General features: G+C 40.3%; 2 protein-coding genes across 4 annotated transcripts; one reads left to right on the top strand and one right to left on the bottom strand.

Annotated features, from left to right (window-relative positions):
* Positions 1 to 2,040: 2,040 nt before the first annotated feature.
* On the bottom strand, positions 2,041 to 15,613 carry otol1a (otolin 1a). 2 transcript variants are annotated; one of them, XM_037787223.1, is made up of 7 exons: positions 15,208 to 15,613; positions 13,664 to 13,797; positions 4,314 to 4,403; positions 3,751 to 4,216; positions 3,585 to 3,674; positions 3,363 to 3,434; positions 2,041 to 3,187 (listed from the first exon to the last, which is right to left on the bottom strand). In XM_037787223.1, the coding sequence occupies exons 4-7, from the start codon at positions 4,190 to 4,192 to the stop codon at positions 2,295 to 2,297; spliced, it is 1,497 nt and encodes a 498-aa protein (XP_037643151.1). In that variant the 5' UTR covers positions 4,193 to 4,216; positions 4,314 to 4,403; positions 13,664 to 13,797; positions 15,208 to 15,613; the 3' UTR covers positions 2,041 to 2,294. The 2 variants fall into 2 exon arrangements, with proteins under 2 accessions (XP_037643151.1, XP_037643152.1); XM_037787224.1 differs by lacking the exon at positions 15,208 to 15,613 and having other exon boundaries at positions 13,664 to 14,495.
* Positions 6,086 to 18,569, top strand: ppm1la (protein phosphatase, Mg2+/Mn2+ dependent, 1La). 2 transcript variants are annotated; one of them, XM_037787231.1, is made up of 5 exons: positions 6,086 to 6,245; positions 7,459 to 7,792; positions 12,933 to 13,107; positions 17,552 to 17,713; positions 18,034 to 18,569. In XM_037787231.1, exons 2-5 carry the CDS (start codon positions 7,565 to 7,567, stop codon positions 18,405 to 18,407), a joined length of 939 nt encoding a protein of 312 aa, XP_037643159.1. In that variant the 5' UTR covers positions 6,086 to 6,245; positions 7,459 to 7,564; the 3' UTR covers positions 18,408 to 18,569. The 2 variants fall into 2 exon arrangements, with proteins under 2 accessions (XP_037643159.1, XP_037643158.1); XM_037787230.1 differs by lacking the exon at positions 6,086 to 6,245 and having other exon boundaries at positions 6,484 to 7,792.
* The last annotated feature ends 1,732 nt before the right edge of the window (positions 18,570 to 20,301 follow it).

The raw sequence follows: 20,301 nt of genomic DNA, 5'->3' as shown, positions 1-20,301 counted from the left end.
CCATCTAGTTCATTCCATAAAAGTATCACCTGCTTTTTAATTATTCCTTCATAAACATCACAAATTAACAAAATACAGGTTATGTTTGATGATGTTTATTTGGACGGAATTAAAAATGTGTTTATTATGTCACAATATTTCTCTATTTTAATGTGCCACCGGCTACAATCTTGGTTAAGTGTATACACTCTAGACTTATTTGTCTCCCTCAGGGAAACAGAGTGTGTTCTGTGGAGCGAATTCAACAAAGAAAAAATGCAAGTCTTATGCAGATTTGTATAAAAATGAGTGAGACATGCATACATGCTAACAACTCTTAAGTGTATTGTTTTGGTAAATGAATATGGCATTCCCAGATGTAGAGACAATTTGTTGTGTTATTGTAATTTAACAATCAATGAGTGAGATATACTTGGAGAATAATGAAGAAGACAAGATATAGCGAATACATAATTGATTGTGGAGGAAAAATTATACCTGATGAAGGTCGGACAGACTGAAACATTGTGTTAATAAATATTTCAGCAGTAAGTGGGAGTTTTCTAGATTGCACTTTCCTCTGACACACCTGTCAGATATTCAGTGCAGAGATATTTTTCTAAATAATTTGGAGGAAAATTACTTATAGACACAACATCAATCATCATAACAGAATATTATAATAAAGGCTATCCTATTGACATATCAATACAAAATCCACAAAACCATTCTGGTCATAAATGTAGAGATAAACAAGCAGTGTAGATTTAGTTGATTCATCATACATGGAATTCTAATCTTGCCTCAAGCACCTTTTTGTTGGAAAAACGGCCCAATACACACCTAACCCGTAAATCAAATATGAAGCCACATTATGGCATGCAGGTACTCTAATCTGCTCAAAACATGACGATATTAATATGATTCAATATTAACATAGTCTGTCTTGTATAAGGTTTAATCACTTTACATATAAGATAAGATATAGATATACAGTGATAAAATATCACCAGATTTCTGGCAAAGTTTGACACATTTTTGTGTGTTTTTCAATGAGAAATTGTTACTGAACACTACAAATATTTCAGAACTATAGGTAACGCAATCTCCCTACACAGTCTTTTTAACAAATTCGTCACAACATAAAAATGTCTCAGTACCTCTCAGAGAAATAAACTACTAAATGCAATATATCTTCCAGATGAATCGCTGTTGTGTGCAGGAAAGGAGTCATTATCCTTTTTAATCTGGAGAAAGGTCTTGACTGTTTAGAGTCTAATGAGATATAGCACTTGTAAAAGTCGATGCTATTTTTCATTGTACAGTGGGTACACCAGAGTATAATTCATAGTACATTCATCTCTCTGTTGCAGAGGGTTATCCTCAGTGTTTGGTGCTGGGGCAGCTAATCTGTTATTATGGGGATGTAATGTCAATGAGGCATCTTTTTTTACGACCCGATATCAGTCTCCTGTGTTCCTGCGGGTCTGAATCACCTTCACGACTGCCTTCCATCTTTGTTGATAATTAGAGGAAAACAAGGATTTCACTCTTTTTGTACTGTATTGCCTTGCAGGCTTATTCACACAACAGACCAAATTCACTAAATTCATCAGAAACAGAGCTGTGGTGAATGACGAGAGTCCGCAAGAATTATCTTTACCATCCTGCTGTGTGAATGGCATCTGCATTCAAGGCTTGAGCATTTTTTCTGCTGTTGTTTTGCAGTCAGTAAGTGGACAATAACATGTTAAGTCTTAATTTGTATTTTTTGTGAATTTGAAATATTTTTTTTTAACATTCCATCCTCATGCATTGTCTGCAACCTTTTTATTACTTTCACTGATCCTCTCCAATACCTCTTTACAGAACTTGGACACCTTACACCCTCTAGTGGGAACCAAATGCAATCATGGATTATTTGCTTAAATTGTTTCCAAATTTGCATTGGCCTCACTGATACAGAGCTTATCTATTCTAATTGCAATGTCTAATGGCTTATGAATTAGCTTCTAGTTCTGGTTTTAAATAAATAAAACTCAAGGGTCATCCATTTCAAGAATAGCCATTTTTAATGCATTGTTACAAAGAACTGAAGTGTTGCATACAGCAGTATAATCAAGCCTCATCCATCTCCAAATACAGCAAGGCAAGCGAAGCATTTGGTTTGATTAGCGCGACAGCCGCGAGCAGATACTGAAGCAGCAGCTTTTAGCTGAATCACATTGATTTGACAGAGCAGTGCAATAGGACGAAGGTTGTGCAGAGTCTACAAGAAGTTACAATCAAGGTCAAAGGTTGCCGTCACAGGTTTTCTATTGCAGTAGGTTTTCTATTGCAGTAGGTTTGTTCTTTGAGTCTGGGTAAAGCAGGAAGCCAGAGAAAGTGCTGTCATCCTCACTGCTGGAGTAAACTCCGTTCCAGTCTCTCATCGTCTCCAGCCACACCTGGTCGCCTTCGTTCAGCGGCAGCAGTGCGAGGTTGGACGCCTGATCGATGTCCTGGCCGTACAGAGAGTCCCGAGTCCGCAGCTTCCGTACCCCATTAACCACTAGGGCAGCACGCACGGGCCTGTTGCGCACGGTGATGTGGTAACTGAATAAGTAGACTCCCGAGTAGGTGGCGTTGAACTTACTGAGCACTGGGTCCCAGTGGCCCTCCCCGTTGTAAAACACCTTATCAAACTTCACAGGCAGGCCGGGAGGAGGGAAGGACCTGCTAGGGAACAAGCCCACACTGAAGGCAGAGCGAATCAGCTCCGCGTTCTCACCTTGCGGGCCTTTAGGGCCCCGAGGCCCACGCCCACCTTTAACTCCCCTCTCCCCCCTCAGCCCCGCCATGCCCCTCCCTCCTGGAGGTCCTGGGGGCCCTCTGCCACCAGTATCCCCCTTCCCTCCTGGAGGCCCTGGCTCCCCTCTCTCTCCTTTTGCACCAACAGTTCCATTCACTCCTGGGGGGCCCATCTCACCACTCAGACCAGGAGGCCCACGCCCACCCACGTCACCTTTCTCGCCAGGTGAGCACTCGCCTATAAGTCCCTGGTCACCTTTCTGACCCTTTGTCCCAGCTAACCCAGGGGGGCCCATAGGCCCCTCTCGCCCGATGTTGCCCTTAGTCCCATTCAGGCCAGGCGCTCCTCTTTCTCCCGGGTCCCCTTTCAGACCACTGAAGCCACGTTCACCTTTCTCTCCTCTGGGGCCCGGATCACCTATAGTATGTATTTAGAGAGGTTATATTCACATAGGAAGACATGTTTTAATTAGCTTTCATTTATATATAATAATATATATTTGCATACGTTTATAGGGTGTATCTATATATATTTTAATTATGTTTAAAAGAGATGATCTAATATGTTTACACTTTCTACTGAGACTACACACCTTTCTCTCCTGGTTTTCCTGGGATACCGGGGGCACCAGGAAGACCCACGGGTCCTTGATCACCTTTGAAACCTGTGGTGGTTTTGATAAATAAAGCGTAGAGAATGACATCCACAAAGTACTTATACAGGACAGCGTTTTGCAAAAAAGGACAGAGGGACAGAGAGAGAGAAGTGGAGAGGATATCAAAAACTCTCCGGCTGCTGTTAAGCCCCGGTGTACCTATGTCGCCATTGAGTCCGTTGGCTCCAGGTATTCCTTCTGGTCCTGGAAGTCCTCTGAGCCCAATTTCTCCCTTCTCTCCTGGTAACCCTGGAAAATAAAGAGCATTAAGGACCAATTTGGATCTCCAAAAGGTGATTTTCCTGAAAATGATAATCCATCTTACCTGGAGGACCCCCCTCTCCTTGCGGTCCCGCTGGCCCACTCTCTCCCATGGGCCCCACGGGGCCCTTCTCCGGCGGACAGCACTCACAGAAGTTGAAGAAGCATTCATTGTAGTCTAGGGTATAGTTTCCCAGGGTGTTCCCGGGGGCCACTATGGCGTCGGTGTGGAACTCAGTGGAGTAAGCGTCGTTGGAGTAGGTGGTGCTGTCTGTAGGGGACAGGGAGAAAGCGTCCATCGTGACCTCAGTTGTCTCATCTGTGTGCAGGCCGCCGGACGCGGTCGTGGTGGTGGTCCGTCGGAATCCTCCACCTCCAGCACCAGCTCGAGGGGGCTTCTTGGTGGTCTGAGGTTTGGGCCAGCGTGTGGTTCTGGCGCTGTAGGTCAGCACGGCCATCAGTAGCACGAGGAGAGAGGTCAGGAAGACGAGGCGAACGGACGGCATACCGAAGGCTTGACACAGTACAAGCTGTAAGAAAGAAGAGTTTGAAGAACAAGATAAAACAGGTGCAGCACTTTTTTCTATTTGCACCACATTGCACAATAAGGCAACAAGTGCATCTTACCTGCTGATGTAAATGATGTTGCCTCTTCACTCGATCCCCTCCAACTACTGATTGATGTAGGCTGCCTCCTTCCTTATATTGCCCCGGTAGCTCAAAGAGAGAACAAGGGACAGAACAGCGGGGTTATTAGGAGGTAGGTGGGCTGGCAGGAACAGATTACATGACTCCTGAGGGATATGAAATAAAGCAGGTTGCATTCAAGGCAAGACTTTATTCTTTGTGATATGGGATATGATTCAAGGGCCCACGAGTGCACACACTGCTAAAGTGTTGTTGCTTGCTTTGTACACAAACAGCAGAAATATAAGGTTACACACAAAGATACACATTCGCAGAACATGTAAGCATACAGTACACAAACTCACACATTGTTCGTAATGAATAGCATATCTTATGAGAGTTGCCGGGTGCAACACCTCGCAGTGATCACACCGTTTGGCAGCACCTCAAAGCAGAAAATGGATCACCACACACCCAATGGGAGAGGGCTCAATGTCCCAAAACAGGCGGCGTGGCAACATTGATCCAGCCGTTCACCTCCTTGATCAAACCAACCCATAGAGCCCAGTAAACCCAGTATACCTCGTGGAAACCTGGCCCCACTGAACCGAGCTTTATGTGTCTCAGATGTAGTTTCAAACTTCTGACATTAACTTTGAACGATTCCTCGTTGGTTGCCAAGGTTACACACAAAATCTGACGAGGAGCCATGTGATACTGTATGTGGCAAAATAATAGATGAAAAGGCTCAAAAGAGCTGCAGAGGAGGAGGTCACTATACGGACACATTGCTTTATCAGAAATGTGTTTTTATATTGTTTGTGTTATGTTTTATGTATTGCTGTTCTTGTTTTTAATGTATTTCATGAGTCTTTTGTCATTACACCATGCCCAGGGACCGCAGTTGAAAATTAGCCAAGAGGCTAAAACTGGCACATTTACAGAAATGTTTATTAATGTGCACTGTGTATAAATAAAATAAATATAATCTGTGCTGTAAAAAAAGGAAAGTTTGAAATACAAGAGTAAATTAAAATCATTCAGGTTTAATCACCATCCTCCTCAAGTTTGCCATCAAAAAAAGAAAGAAAAGAAAAATCACCATTACATCATTGAAATTATTAACTTCAGATTTGCTACCAACTGTTCAAACGTAAACAAGAGGACAAGGCTGTTCTTACTCTGCTCCATTCGCTTAATGGGAATAATCTAGTAAATACATTACAGCATTATACTGTATAGGCCTACTTAGGAATACGAACAGGTTGTTCTACAAAACTCCGGTTGAACGCCTCGTTCAAAATTAAAAAAGGATTCTTATACCAAAAAAGAAATCGTTGCACCTGTCAAAACACAATAAAGCATACCTGTGTTTTCATTTATAAGGCCTTGTTATCTACGTGCTGAGTGATTTAACATCCTTGGTGGACAACAATGACACCAAACCAACTCTGAACTGGGGATGCTGGTTTCCTACATTTTACTACGGCAAAACAGACTGAAATTGGAGTCACTTAATCCTCTGCGGCACTTTATAGTTCTACTTGATTCAACTTTTAATAATAATTGTGACTGTTTTATTGAGAGACAGAGAGAGAGAGAGGTGCGAGAGTGTGAGTAGATAGAACCATTTGAGATGTATTACTCCAAAAATCCACCAGGGAGCTGTGTTGGGTCAATGCAGTGTCTACAGTCTATGCTGCAGTAACAACATCTGAACAAAGGCCTCCTCCCACATTCAGTATTGGGCCAAAACTCAGTGCACACAGCCACAAGAAACATCTTCTCATCTTACTAAATTATTTTATTAGATATTAGTGACTGCTTCTGCTTTTTTTTTTTCTCCCAAAGATGTCTATCTAAAATATGTATTAGTTGTTAATATCTAAGCTCTGTCATCGCAACCGATTGGCCCACTGAGGCTATTATTTGGTAAGTTTTTTTTGTTTTTCTTTATCTCATGTAACTCATGGCAAAGAAAGTGTGCATGCATGTCTGTGAAGCCAAAGACAAATTTGCACGCAAGTGGACAATAAAGATGTATTGTATTCAATATTAGTCTATATTATAATCTATGATTAGTTATTATTGTGTCATGCCTTTTTTTATTTGAATTCAAATTTTGCTGCATTGTAGCTACTTTGTGTGTGTGTGTGTGTGTGTGTGTGTGTGTGTGTGTGTACAAGTGGGCTATGGATATTGTATAGATCTACAGTTTATATAAATCAATGTCCAGTTGTTCATAAAAAGTCAGCAGCATGATGAATGGGAGATAATATTGAGTGGAAAATGTATCTAGATTTGATATCAGTATATTGCATAATATTAGTATTATTACTGTATGACGTCATCATTTCATTCTGCAGCCTTGGATCCAGTGTGTTTGGTCCATCGTCTGAGTTTGCAGCTGCGCACACTTGTCCAACATATACAGAATGAGTCAGTGTCAAGCTTGTCCCTATAAATAAAAAAAAAAAACATACTTCCGCTACATACTTTTCAAAATAAAAGCCCTGACTTTAAGACACATCCATTGTGTGCACACCCTGCTTAAATGTTTCGCTTTTATTAAGACAAGCACAGTTTGGTTTCCGGTCTTATATTCTCACTCTCCCTTGGTGTTTTTTTTTTTTTTGACGCACAAGAATGGAAGCGTGTAATGAAAAATGTCATGTTGATGCAGAGACTGAATAGAGTCATATATATATCATCCGAGAGAAGAAACGGGTGGGTCTAACCCAAAATACCCGTCATCCTCCTACAATGGGCTGTGGTGGGAGATCGGCTCGACTCGGAGAATCGCCTTGCAGCTGTTCACAGAGCCGAAGATAGGATCAAGACGAGTCCGTGCCGGTGGCCTGACGCGCTTTTTTGTCTCTGCTGCGCTCCTCGGCTCGGTGCCACCGTGCGTAAATGCGGTCGAAGGTGCACTTTAAATGTTGAAATTCAGCCTTTTGTGTTGCATCGTGGTCGTGAATCGGGTTTCCTCACAGTCCCTCTGAGCGGATGGAGTGAATTGTGCAAAAAAAAAAAAAAAAAAAAAGAAAAGGGACCCGCAGTTTCGGTTTTCCCAGTGTGTGATGATAGGAGACACAATGACGCTCTTGTCTCTTCTGGGTCGGATCATGCGTTATTTTCTCCTCAGGCCGGAGACTTTGTTCCTGTTGTGCATCAGTCTGGCGCTGTGGAGCTACTTCTTCCACACCGACGAGGTGAAAACCATCGTCAAGTCCAGCCGGGATGCCGTGAAGATGGTGAAGGGGAAAGTGGCGGAGATGATGCAGAACGACCGGCTCGGAGGCCTCAGCATCCTGGACGCTGAGTTCTCCAAAACCTGGCAGTTCAAGAACAACAACGTGGCCGTGTACTCCATCCAGGGGAGGAGAGATCACATGGAGGATCGCTTCGAGGTGCTCACCGACATCAGCAACAAGAGCCACCCGTCCATATTCGGGATATTTGACGGTCATGGTGGAGAGGTAGGTAGGCTGGGATGTGAGGAAACACTTCATTATGATGCAGACGTAAAGAGCTGCTGCTGCTGCTGCTGCTGCATCATTTGCATTCAGAGCAGGTGTAGAGAGACAGGGAGGAAGTTCACTGTAATAACTGCTGCTTTTTGGGCATACTCAATAAAACCTATTTTAGAATAGAATAGAAAGCTTTATTGTCATTGTATTAAATACAACGAGATTCACAGTTTGCCACTTCTGGTCAGTGCTTTAAAACAAATACATGACAAGACCGGGTGTTACACTAGAACTATAAAATATAAAAATAGATGTAATGTAAACAGAGGTAATTGTACTTGTAAAATAGGTAGGGTAGATGTAATAAATCAAATGTAAACAAAGTTGCACTTGAGGTGTATATTGAATTAAGGATATATTGCACAGACAAATGTATTTCACATTCAGTGTATTACTATTGCACAGGTTTATTGTTTGTTCATTATCCGTATAATTGTCTAATCCCACAATGCAATTTAGGGACATGTATTATGGCATCATATAAAAGTATTATGGGGAGGGACATTAATGTGATATTAGGCTAAGAAATAGAAAATAGCAATAGGTAGGATAACTCTCTGCCAGGTTTCTATAGGAAGTTAACAGGTATTCATACTATAGGATAGGGCAAAGATATGCCACTTGAGTTCCTCATTTCACTCCATTTTCAAACAGAACAACCCCCCTCGCCTCTCAATCTTTGTATTCTTTTGTGTGAACACCTCCTCCTCCTGCCAATCAGGGAGTTGATTTTGGATTCACCACAAAGACCTTGTGAGTGTGTGTGTGTGTGTGTGTGTGCGTGCATGGGGGGGTAGAGATGTGTGTGTGAAGGTTTTGTCTCTTTCCTCCCCTCCCTCTGTGTTGTCAAGGGTCAGTGGTTTCTCATGGCTGCCTTCAGACCACGTGTCCTGTGCGCCATCTGTCACACCATCACCCCTGTCCCCCCCCCAGAGGTTTTCAGTGTGGGACATATTTCTCTGAATGATACTGGTTTAGTGTCATATTTAAACCTCAGTCTTTTTCTTATTTTTTTTCATTAACCCAACATAATAACAGATATTAAAGGTTGAAAGCAAATCTACGGTGATTCAAACAAAAGTGTGAGAACCATAAAAAAATGGGTTTCCCAGAGCCCAAGTTGACGTTTTCTGATTGCTTGTTTCGCCTGGCCAGCAATCCAAAACCCAAAGATATTCAGTGTACCATCACTGACAGCAAATATTCACATTTGAGAGGCTGGAAGCAGTGAAGTTTTGGAATTTTTGCTTAAAAATTACTTTATTTCTTAGCGTTTCTTAGGTTTCCCTTGACTACAGGAGATTTGTTAGTCTTATGCTTATTTTCAGGTGTATACTTGTATTTTGGGTTTCTACTAGAATATGTTTACATGTTTTAATGTTCAAAAAAAGCTTTATTTTCTTCATAACGGTTGTGCTGCAGCACCTCTTGTCAGCCTCTGTCTGAAACGCTCTAATTGAGCTTCTGCCATTCATCACTGTGTCTGACATGCTGTCCATTTACATGTTTTCATTTGATTACAGAAAAATACTTAAGGATCTATGTGTTCTCTTTTTAAAAGATTAGTTGCAAGAGTTGTCGCTTGTGTAAAACCGTAGAGAAGCAGACAACAAACAGAATAGAGGGTGTTTACCCTTCCAAATCCTTCTGTCTATTCCTGTCCCATAAACAAATATTTATCTTTCCTGTCCGTCCTGACATCTCTCACTCTTTCTCCCTCATTTTCACTCTTTCTATCCTGCAAGTTTTCCTCCCTTTCTATACACAAATGTGTATCTCTGTGCATATGTGTGTTCATATTTGTTAGCTTGTTTGTCCCATCTTTTTATGTTTTATTTTATCTTTCACAAGTCAAATAGGGTTTGGGACTGAAAAAGAACGGGCTACTCCGACATTGACCTCAGCTATTACAGGGTCACGGGCATCAATACACAGACGTCATCCTGAGATATGGAAACACACACACAGTTCCCGGTCTAAAAACTATTAAGCACTAACAGTAAATGCAGCGATGAGTGATGTTAACGGGCATTTGGGAAAGCTGTGTTTACCTTCTGGGACTCTCAATGCTAATGATTTTGCCGGGATATCCTAGGACATTAATTTGCATTTTTATGCAGTTTGGCAGAACTGTAAACACACTCTCACATAAACATCCCCAAAATTAAATGAAGCGATGCCGCCAAACTAAATATGGGCCGCTAGAACGGGCCGTCTCTGGCAGTGCTGTGAGTTCCAGCCTCCTAAAATATGCAGGACATTTCTCAAACATGTTTTTCTTTTTACTGTATTTTTATCGAGGCTGTGAGTTATGGCCCAGAATTATAAAAAGGTCAGCACAAGCTGCTGCTCCCCTTTTAGCATGATTTACTGAGACTGGTGAAGCAGGAACTTTGACTAGTTTACAACTTTAACAGGCTTTCACACTACTATGCTGCATTAAATTGAATTTATAGTTATACACTGACTCTAGGGGCAAATAGGAGCTTCGATGTTAATAAAAGATCCACAATACAGATTAATCAATCTTTAATAAAGTTGGTCCAACAGTGAGTCATTTATGAAGTCTCTAACTGCCCTGGCATTTTCAGCTGTTTACGATGAATGGAAATTCACACTTGAAGCTCTTTTCCTGATCGAGGCTCGCTGAGTGCTTTCCTCTCCAATTAACTAAATGAATGAGTACTATTATGCAGCAAAAGGGAAAGAGAGAGATAATAGGGGAGTGGAGCAGCAGGAAGAGATGGTCACAGTCTAGTGATCATTGGGAACATCATAATCATGTTCAGGTCTCCTTCCATCGCTGTTCTTTTACTCCCAATTCCATTTTTAAAGGGCCAGTGTGTAGCATTTAGGGGGATCTAATGGCAGAAATGGAGTATACTATTAATATGTATGTTTTCTTTAGTGTATAATCATCTGAAAATAAGAATTGTTGTGTTTTCGTTAGCTTAGAATGAGCCATTTATATCTACATAGGGAGCGGGTCCTCTTCACAGAGTCCGCCATGTAGCACCACCATGTTTCTACAGTAGCCCAGAACTGACAAACCAGACTGTTAACTTTTCCTGCTTGGGCCAGAAGTCCATAACGTTCGCTCCCGTCGCCACCACTCTCTCTTGCTTCACCACTCAGTTCCCACGTAAATACGCTCTCTAAGCACTCTACTCTTACAACAACTGGCTCTAGAGAGGACCATTCACGTTTTTGCGTCGGCCACCGAAGCTCTCCAACACGCTTGGCTCACAGGAAAGGCTTCAGTTAGTTGCAACCACCTCACCTCAAAAGTAGATACTGCCAGATCCTACACACTGCTAGTTTAAATAATGACAAACATTTTCAGTAAAATTATAGTTATGAATAAAAAGTAGCGGAGTTTTAAAGACAAATTCTTGGGTCAAAATTAAAATAAAACACAAACTGAAGGTCTACTTGTGCTGTACTGTATATAGCACATCAGAACATGAGAAAGGGAAACAGTAAAGCATGTAGATACTGTAGAATGGCCCAAAGTGCCCTAATGTCCATAAGAACTGCGAATATGAAATATGTACTCTGTATCAAGCGTCTTTGAGATCACTAAAAAGCGCTATATAAATCTAATATATTATATTATCAACCGAGACATTAAGACGGTATATCATTTTCCCATTTTAGATTTGATTCAACAGCATTAGCATAATGGAGATCTTGGCAGAGAAAATACGGGAAGAAGCAGATAACTAAGTGCAGGAGGAGGAGATGGAGGAGGAGGAGGAGGAGGAGGAGGAGGGCAAGTGGGCTGAAGGATGAGGAGGTTGTTCAATAATTCAGCACAGAGCACCTGCTGTATGAAATGGAAAAAATGTCTAAATTAAAGTTGTATTGGACCATATGACCTGGCAACCACAGCCACAACATTATTTATTCTATTCTGGTGACCTGTCAAACTGCATATGTATAATACAGTGCAACCAGTTATATGAATAAAAAGAACATGTTTTTCTCGTTTAGCAGAATATCAAAGCACCAAATATAACCCTAACCCTAACCCTTTTGGGTTCTTGGGGGCAGCAGAACAAGCTTTAAACACAACATTTTGACATATGCATACAGTATATGCACATACATATACTGTATATAATTTATATACACCTGATAAAGTTGTTATGAGGAACATGTTGGCAACAAAATGTATTTACACATCCAGACTGAACAACATTAGCTAGTTGAAGTTGTTTAACTCTTCTTTCAGCTCTGTTTTAGGAATTAGAGAAATATCTTTTCCTTTAGTGTCTAAATGCTTCACTATGATCACCAGCTAGTCGCTAACTGTGTCTGCCCACCATTTGGTGCAGGGCAGGTAGACTCTGGGGTGGATTAATGCACAGGCTGGCCTAGGCTGCAGCCTAGGGGCTCCATATTTGCAAGGGCCCCAGATTATTTTAAATTATTTAAATGTACTTAAGAGAAAAAAAGAACAACCTTTACCCTTATTGGCCCATAAGAAACAAAAAGTCACTGTTACTGGACAGAAGAGCGGCAATATGTCAGAAAGCAAATATGATCGCGGAGCACAAAAGCACTTCGGCTGAAAGAACACCGTGACCAAGATCTACTAAAGAAAATCCTTTAGGGCTTTTTAAAAATTGTATTAAGGCTTAGAGTAACGGCTGTCTCAATGTGTGTGTATGCTCTCTGAGTGTGTACCTGTGGGCCGTGTAATAATCCTAGCACACTTTTACACATGGCATGATGAGAAGGGGGTCCCCACACAAAGAGTAGCCTATAGGGACCCCTAACCACCTCAATCTGCCACTGGGTAGACTAAAGTGTTCAGCAGAGCTTTTTAAGATGCAAACAGTTTCCTTCTTTGACCGAATGCTTACGAGAGAGGTCGAGTGAACCAAAACAGTAAAGTCATGGGCTGAAAGGCGCTAAACTTTCTGTAAGATGAGGGGAACTGAACAGTTGGGTGTTAATTATCTGTGGGTTTGTCGGTAAGAGTGACACCTTTTACTTAACACGCATTTAATCTAGTGTTATAAGAATATTGATTAGTGCAGTATTAAGGAATAACCCTCCCCGTGTCTTCCCCCCTGTCTGTCAGGCTGCAGCTGACTATGTGAAGGCTCACCTGCCAGACTCCCTGAAGCAGCAGCTGCAGGCCTTTGAGAGGGAGAAGAGAGAGAGCTCAAACACTTACGGCAGCATCCTCGAGCAGCGCATCCTGAATGTGGATCGTGAGATGCTGGACAAGCTCTCTGCCAACCACGATGAAGCAGGTCAGTAAGGAGGAGGAGAGTGGTGGGAAGTGTCTGTATATGTGTTTGTGTGTGTGTGTGTGTGTGTGTGGTGAGGGGACAGATTAGCGTTTTGGGAAATGAAAGTAACAAGCTGAGATGTATTGCGAAAATCCCACCCACACAGAAACAGATATATGTTAGAAAGTGTTCGCAGACGTGTCCCTTTGGTGCACTTTACATGTAATGTAATACATTTTAATCTAAAACATTTGCATGAAATGTTGTGCAGTTGTAAAGTAGAAATGTTCAAATTACATCTTTAAGCCCTCGTTCATTCGGCATTCATGCCTCTTACAGCACACGTCAGCGTGTAACAGCACCTTGGCTATCAAACACAATCTCACAATTTCCTGTACAATATCCTCTCAGTCAGCGCAATGCCTCCCAGCTGACATTACTTTCCTCTTTGATGGGTTCTCGCTCTACTCTATAGTGGCCTCTTTCTTAGGCTCGAACCAGTCCATTTCATCACACTCTAGTTCCTCTTCTGACATGAACATTTCTCTAGTCATTTTTGAGTGCGTGATGTACTTACCTGAGACAGTCAGTGTCCTACAGGCAGGGAAGGAGGGACAGCAGTCCAAGGTCAAAGGTCAGCTGTGCCGCAGGTTGCTTGCTTCCTCACAGTCCATAGCCAACTTTACACCTCACTCGGTAGCAGTCCTCTCCCTGAAACACAGACGAATGAGAGCCAGCAGTGTTTGCTGCACGTGGCATAAGAATGCTCTGTCTATCAAGCAATTTGTAAGTTGTGCACTTCAGTGTCCTCTAACGTTAACCCAAGGGCAGGTCACTTTCCAGTCTGGCCAATCATAACACTAACACTCGCAACCCTCATGTTAACATTAGCTTCAAATTACACTAAAGCCATTAGGCTATAGTTTATAGCCACATGCTAAAGTTAGCTTTAAATTACACCAGAAGCAACTATTTTATAGCCACTTTCTAACGTTAGCTTCACTTTACATGAAAAAACTCTGGTTTATATATATATTTATTTCTACAACAATATGAAAACTGGAAAGACTAGCCTATAGTATCAACTTAGCTAACTTTATTATTACCTTAAAGTTCAGTCTGCACGTTCCTCTTCGGAGTAATATAGCCTACAGTAGTACAGTGGTTCCTAAACTTTTTTACATCAAGGATCTCTAAACTGACGCAAATTACACCACGGACACCATTTCATAAGATTTGGTCCCAGGGTCTCCCATCTGATATATCTTTGCTCTTAGATGTTTTTTTTTTACAGAAAGTGTAAGAAACCCATTAACAAAATAGTCATTCATTCTGTCATTGTGTTAGTTATGGATGGAATTATAGTGAAAATAAATGATTCCCCTTTTTGCCTCAAGGAGTCCTGGAGGTCCCCGGGCCCGGGCCCCACTTTGGCAACCACTACCAAAATAATAATCACGATTGTTTTTTTTTATCAATATTGATATCACAATTATTTATCACGATTATTCATTGATTTAAGGGACAACATATTTTTATTGCACTTTCACATTAAAATAAATACCGCACTGTTTTCACTTCCATGCTGTGCTACATTCCTGCTAATGTACAAATTAGGGCTGCATGATGTTGGAAAAAACTGACATTGCATTATATATTTTTTCTGCTATATAAAAAAAATACAGGAATTTTCACCCTACCCTTTAGATAGCTACATTTTAAAGTTAAATGCATCAATCTGGTGCACTTTGACAACAAAATTAGCAACATTAAGAAGATGGATAAACAATTGTATGCTCTCAATTTAAATCATAAACACGTTGGTTGTATAGATAATATTTATCCCCAAAAGTGAAGCCAAAACATCTCAATCTGGCTGTTAGTTTAGGAAGCGCTTGATCTGATATGCAGCAGAGTTTTCTACGAGCAGAACACACATTTTAAATGTCAATAATGCAGGCGATCATGTTCATTTGCTTCAGACGCGCTGATCAGACGCGCTGATCCAATAGTAGCGCTCCTAAACAGCGCTTCAATACACAACAGAAAATCATCCACTGGACATCCAATGACAAACAATTCCTTAATTTAACTTTAACACACAATGATCGCTTGTTTTACCTGATGTCCCGAAGTCCAGTTGCGTCTATTACTTCCTCTTGATCGCTTGTTTTAATTCCAGTCATGTCCAAGGAGTAGTGCGAAAAAATCCAACGTTTTGTAACTTAACATAGTTTCCAAAAATTAGAGCCACTGCCTCAGCAGCAGAAGAGTTGTTTTAACGCACCTGTGTTGTAGATCCAGGCACCATTTGTTCGTTGTTTGGAAATAATAAATAAAGTCAGATATCCTACAGAACGTTGTAGATCAATTAACAATGTCAGACTGAAATATGTGTGTGAAAGAAGGAAATTAGATGGTATTAGATGTATAGAAGATGATACTGAAAAGATAACATGGTTAAAAAACTGTGTTTGGTCTCAACTGAAGCCAGCACTTCCTCTTTCCCTGCGTGTTTCCAACTTCCGTTTGTTAATTATACCACACCCCCAATTACTATGAGCCAATCATAGTGTGCCAATCAAAATCAGTGAATCAGAACTATAATAATAATAATAATAATAATGATAATGATAATGATAATGATAATAATAATAATAATAATAATAATGATAATGATAATGATAATAATAATAATAATTAAAATAATAATAATATTATTATTATTATTAGGTAACACTTCATTTTACAGGTCAGCAAATGTCATGGTAATTAGATGATTATTAGTAAGTAACCTATTTGAAATGTCTTTGGAATTACTGCCAAATTACCCCAATGTTTACCTCAAAATGTTCGAAAATTACTTTATTATAACATTATTTAATGATTATATTCCGCTATTTTCCAATAGCTGGTAATTTATTTAATACATTTCCAGGAAAACAATACAAAGTTAATTGATATGCTTTATTTCCATGTCTGCTGATGAATAGATAATAATTAGCAAATAACTTATTTTAAATTTCTTTAAAAAAAATCCGTGAATCATTAAATTAGCTACCAGGTTACATTTGTGTAGATAATAAGTCACACAATGGTGAGATTTGTGCCTGATCAGAAGTTTCTTCTACTAGTTTTGGTTTTCCATCTCCGATGAAGAGCAGCGCACAGCTGCAGGGCCCTATTTTAATGATTATATGCTATTTTAGCATATAATTATTAAATAATGTGTATAATAAAGTAATGTTTGAGGTAAATATTGGTGTAATTTGGCAGTAATTCCAAAGAAATTTAAAATATGTTACTTGCTCATTATCACCTCATTACCATGAAATTTGCAGAGCTGTAAAATGAAGTATTACCAGTTTTATTATTATCATTATTGTTATTGTTATTATTATTATTATTATTATTATTATTATTATTATTATTATTATTATCATTATTATTATTATTATTATTATTATTATTATTATTATTATTATTATCTAAATATAAACAAAAAACTTCCATTTGGGCTCCTACACACTCCACTTATAATACTGGAGAAGAGTGATACTGCTGTGTTGTAACATTATGCTGCTGTTATATTATATTATGCTGTAGTTGATACTCTTTGCTCTGATGTATAATTCAGAACTGCGCTACATATTGATCAGTTGGTGGCATTTGATACAAGAAACTGTTGTTTTTGGCATATTGTCTTTCATTGTTGATTTCTATATATATAAGACCTATTTTTATCAGTTCATGTCCTTTGTGCTTGTTTTACTATACTATACAACGGGTCAACAAGATTCTCAAGTGGCCTCGCTGCCGGTTGTATCACCTTATCATTTACAGTTTGAAGCATTTAGTTATTACATTTTTCTTTCACAAATCTGTAGATCACATTTTAAAGGTCAGACATTCCTATATGTCACTATAGGTTACTGTACATAAAGACTGTTGTTTTTAAATCACTGTATTTATTAAAGTGTGGAACATCAAATAAAAATAAAATAGTGGCAGATATAATCATACCAGAGATCTCTTGACATTTTCATCCCTGGAGATAATATATTTACTGACATTTTGGACTTGGTCCGAGACTCATTGTTATCCTAGCCTTCTACTGCCACGGTTAAATACTGTATCACATTAACCAACTTTCTGTCTCTTATTTGCTCTCAACAGCAACCATAAGAAACATCTGGCACAAATAGTACTTGTAAATACTTGGTATGGATTATTTTCACTTGCAACATCGTAGCGACAGCAAAAAATGCTGAAAACAATACAATACAATGTTTTGTGAACCATAACAGCCTACAAATATGTTGTGATGTGGTTAACCCCAAGTGTCTGTTACTCCCGGTGTTTAAGATAAACATGCAACCAGATTTGATTCAGAATTGTTGGAGCATTTACTAAAAACAGCTTTCTCCTCTCATTTTTGTCTTTCTCTTCCATATCTCCCGTGCAGGAACGACATGTCTAGTAGCGCTGCTGTCAGACAGAGAACTCACAGTGGCCAACGTTGGAGACTCTCGCGGTGTGTTGTGTGACAAAGATGGGAATGCTGTTGCGCTATCACACGACCACAAGCCGTACCAGCTCAAAGAGCGCAAGAGGATCAAGAGAGCAGGTACTGACTGTACCTGCATTGCCCTGCCTCGTGGATGAATTTAGGGTCCTTGGTTGCCATCTGTTGGTCTATTTAGGAACAGCGTTGTGTTAAAGAAAGCACAGATTTAGCTGACATAGATACTGAGGCTGTGTGATTAAAGGATTTCCTCAGGTAAGCTTTGTTAATTAATGATCTCAGATCGATCCAGTATTTAAAACATCAGCTTTTTCAAGCTCAGTTTGGTTTTCTGTCACACATACTCATGATTTGGATTGATATACAGCATGTAACAGATCATCAGACTGTGCTTAAACTTTTTCATTCTTCTTCACTTCCAGGAGGATTCATCAGTTTTAATGGATCCTGGAGAGTCCAGGGGATCCTGGCTATGTCCCGCTCTCTAGGGGACTACCCGCTGAAGAACCTCAACGTCGTCATCCCCGACCCCGACATCATGACCTTTGACATGGACAAGCTGCAGCCAGAGTTCATGATCCTGGCGTCAGATGGCCTGTGGGACGCATTCAGCAACGAGGAGGCCGTTCGGTTCGTCCGCGAGCGCCTGAACGAGCCTCACTTCGGCGCCAAGAGCATCGTCCTGCAGTCTTTCTACCGCGGCTGCCCCGACAACATCACCGTCATGGTGGTGAAATTCAAGAGTGGAGCTGGGGGGAGCAGCAAGGGGGGGGAATTAGGTCAGGGTCAAGTTTAGAGCTCACAGTGTGCTTTCAATGATGGAGCAGCGAGTGTGATATCTGGAGGGAATTAAAGTATGGACACTGAGAACTGTACAAGTGCACACACACACATACAGACATACACACACATGCAAAAACACGTAAAAAAAAATAAAGTTTTGTTTTGTTTGTACGTTTCTGATTGAGATAAGGGCATTTAAACACAATACAGATCTAATGAATACGTAAAAATACTCAAGTTCTCTAACAGTGGAGATACAGAACCACAAACTGACACCACACAGGGGATTTTCTCTTTAACCAGCACGCATTAGACTGTGATTGATTTACTACTGTTTACTGTACATGCACATGAATGGTACAGCTCCACTGGAGGCTTCTTCTTCAGAGGAGACTTCAACTAGTGCCTATTCAAGAATGCTGTGCAACCACAGGAAACTACTGAAAATGTATTTGCGAAAAAACACCACCCTGCTTGCTGCATTTTGACAATGCTCTCAAGAAATGTATGCGCCTGTTACATTTTGGACAACATTTTGAAATGTTGTGAAATATAAAAAGACTCCAGTGGACCCATACCCTTTATTCAACTTGAAGTGATGCTGCACCTAAAATCTAACTTTGGAATAAGGAAACAAAATTAGTAATTAGCTAGTTTAATGACATTTTTATTGTTTTTTACTTTGAGTTTTTTGTTAAAGGTACAATGTGTAGGATTTGGCGGCATCGAGTAGTGTGGTTGCAAATTGCAACCAACTGAGTACCTTTCCGCTCACTCCTCCCTTTACATGAGCTGCAGAGTGCAAAACCGTGGTAACGCCGGTCACCATAATAACTCTACTTAAGGAACAACGGAAGTCAGACGGCGGTTGGCGGTAACACGGTTTTGCACTGTGCGGCTCACGTTACCACAGTTTCACAAGTGTGTCGGAGGTCACCGGTGGCCTTCAGGTAACATACAAACATTAAAGGCTCTCTCTAGAGCTAGTGTTTGGTTTGTCCGTTCTGGGCTACTGTAGAAACATGGCAGAGCAACATGGTGGACTCCGCAAAGAGGACCTGCTCCCTATGTAGATATGAATTGCTCATTCTAAGCTAACGACAACACAACTATTGTTAGTTTCAGGTGATCATACACTAATGAAAACAGCTAATACATCCCCCGAAGTGTTACACACTGTTCCTTTAAGGGATTTTAGAGTCAATTTAATTAATCAACTTATAATAACTCAATTCAAGTCAATATATTAATTGTTTATAATTGAACACAGACAAAATTCATCCATGAATGTAAGTATGGATGTTACTGTTACTGCCAACCAGTAAACTACATTAAGAAACTGAATCAATGAATGAGCTGAAGGTGGTGCAGAAGTTTAGTGATACTGAGAAGATAGATTTTGGGTGGAGTATTACTTTACAACATACAACAAATGCACACAGACACACAAACAGATATGTAAAAAAAAATGCACTTTCAGATGTTTATTTTTTGGAATGGTAAATTCTTACATATCAACCAATGTAAACACTGTATATCCTCAGTAATACAAGAGGGTTTAATGTATGTAGTACCTGATTAGTTCCTGACCTTTGACCTCTTGTTACTGGAATTTTATGGAGCTAATGTAAACTGTTCCGTCAAAGTTGTTACACACCATCTGTATCAGGGCATGTGCTTTGGCTTATTCATGATCATGAACTAACTGCATACAGTATGTGGACTCAGATGGCTGCCTTTGACCTGGGAAGCGCACGAAACAGGAGATGCAACGAACCCCCCCTCCCACCTGCTGCCGTGAGAAACTGACTAAAAGATGACACATGGTGAACTGTACAGCCGGAGTGCTAGTAGCTAGTAATATGATATGCTCCTGAGGCAATACAACAACAACCTGTCAAGGAAGG

Source organism: Sebastes umbrosus, chromosome 12, assembly GCF_015220745.1.
Source record: "Sebastes umbrosus isolate fSebUmb1 chromosome 12, fSebUmb1.pri, whole genome shotgun sequence".
Classification (NCBI taxonomy): domain Eukaryota; kingdom Metazoa; phylum Chordata; class Actinopteri; order Perciformes; family Sebastidae; genus Sebastes; species Sebastes umbrosus.
Note: the sequence above shows the minus strand (reverse complement) of the source record. Positions and strands in the feature narration are given on the sequence as shown.

Excerpts from the sequence above, each read along its gene's own strand:
- ppm1la (XM_037787230.1), top strand. The coding sequence starts at position 7,394 with ATGATAGGAGACACAATGACGCTCTTGTCTCTTCTGGGTCGGATCATG. Across the intron at positions 7,793-12,932 it reads TTGACGGTCATGGTGGAGAG|GCTGCAGCTGACTATGTGAA; the intron begins GTAGGTAGGCTG and ends CCTGTCTGTCAG. Across the intron at positions 13,108-17,551 it reads TGCCAACCACGATGAAGCAG|GAACGACATGTCTAGTAGCG; the intron begins GTCAGTAAGGAG and ends TCTCCCGTGCAG.
- otol1a (XM_037787223.1), bottom strand. The coding sequence starts at position 4,192 with ATGCCGTCCGTTCGCCTCGTCTTCCTGACCTCTCTCCTCGTGCTACTG. Across the intron at positions 3,675-3,750 it reads AGGAGAGGGGGGTCCTCCAG|GGTTACCAGGAGAGAAGGGA; the intron begins GTAAGATGGATT and ends TTTATTTTCCAG. Across the intron at positions 3,188-3,362 it reads AGGAAAACCAGGAGAGAAAG|GTGATCCGGGCCCCAGAGGA; the intron begins GTGTGTAGTCTC and ends TACATACTATAG.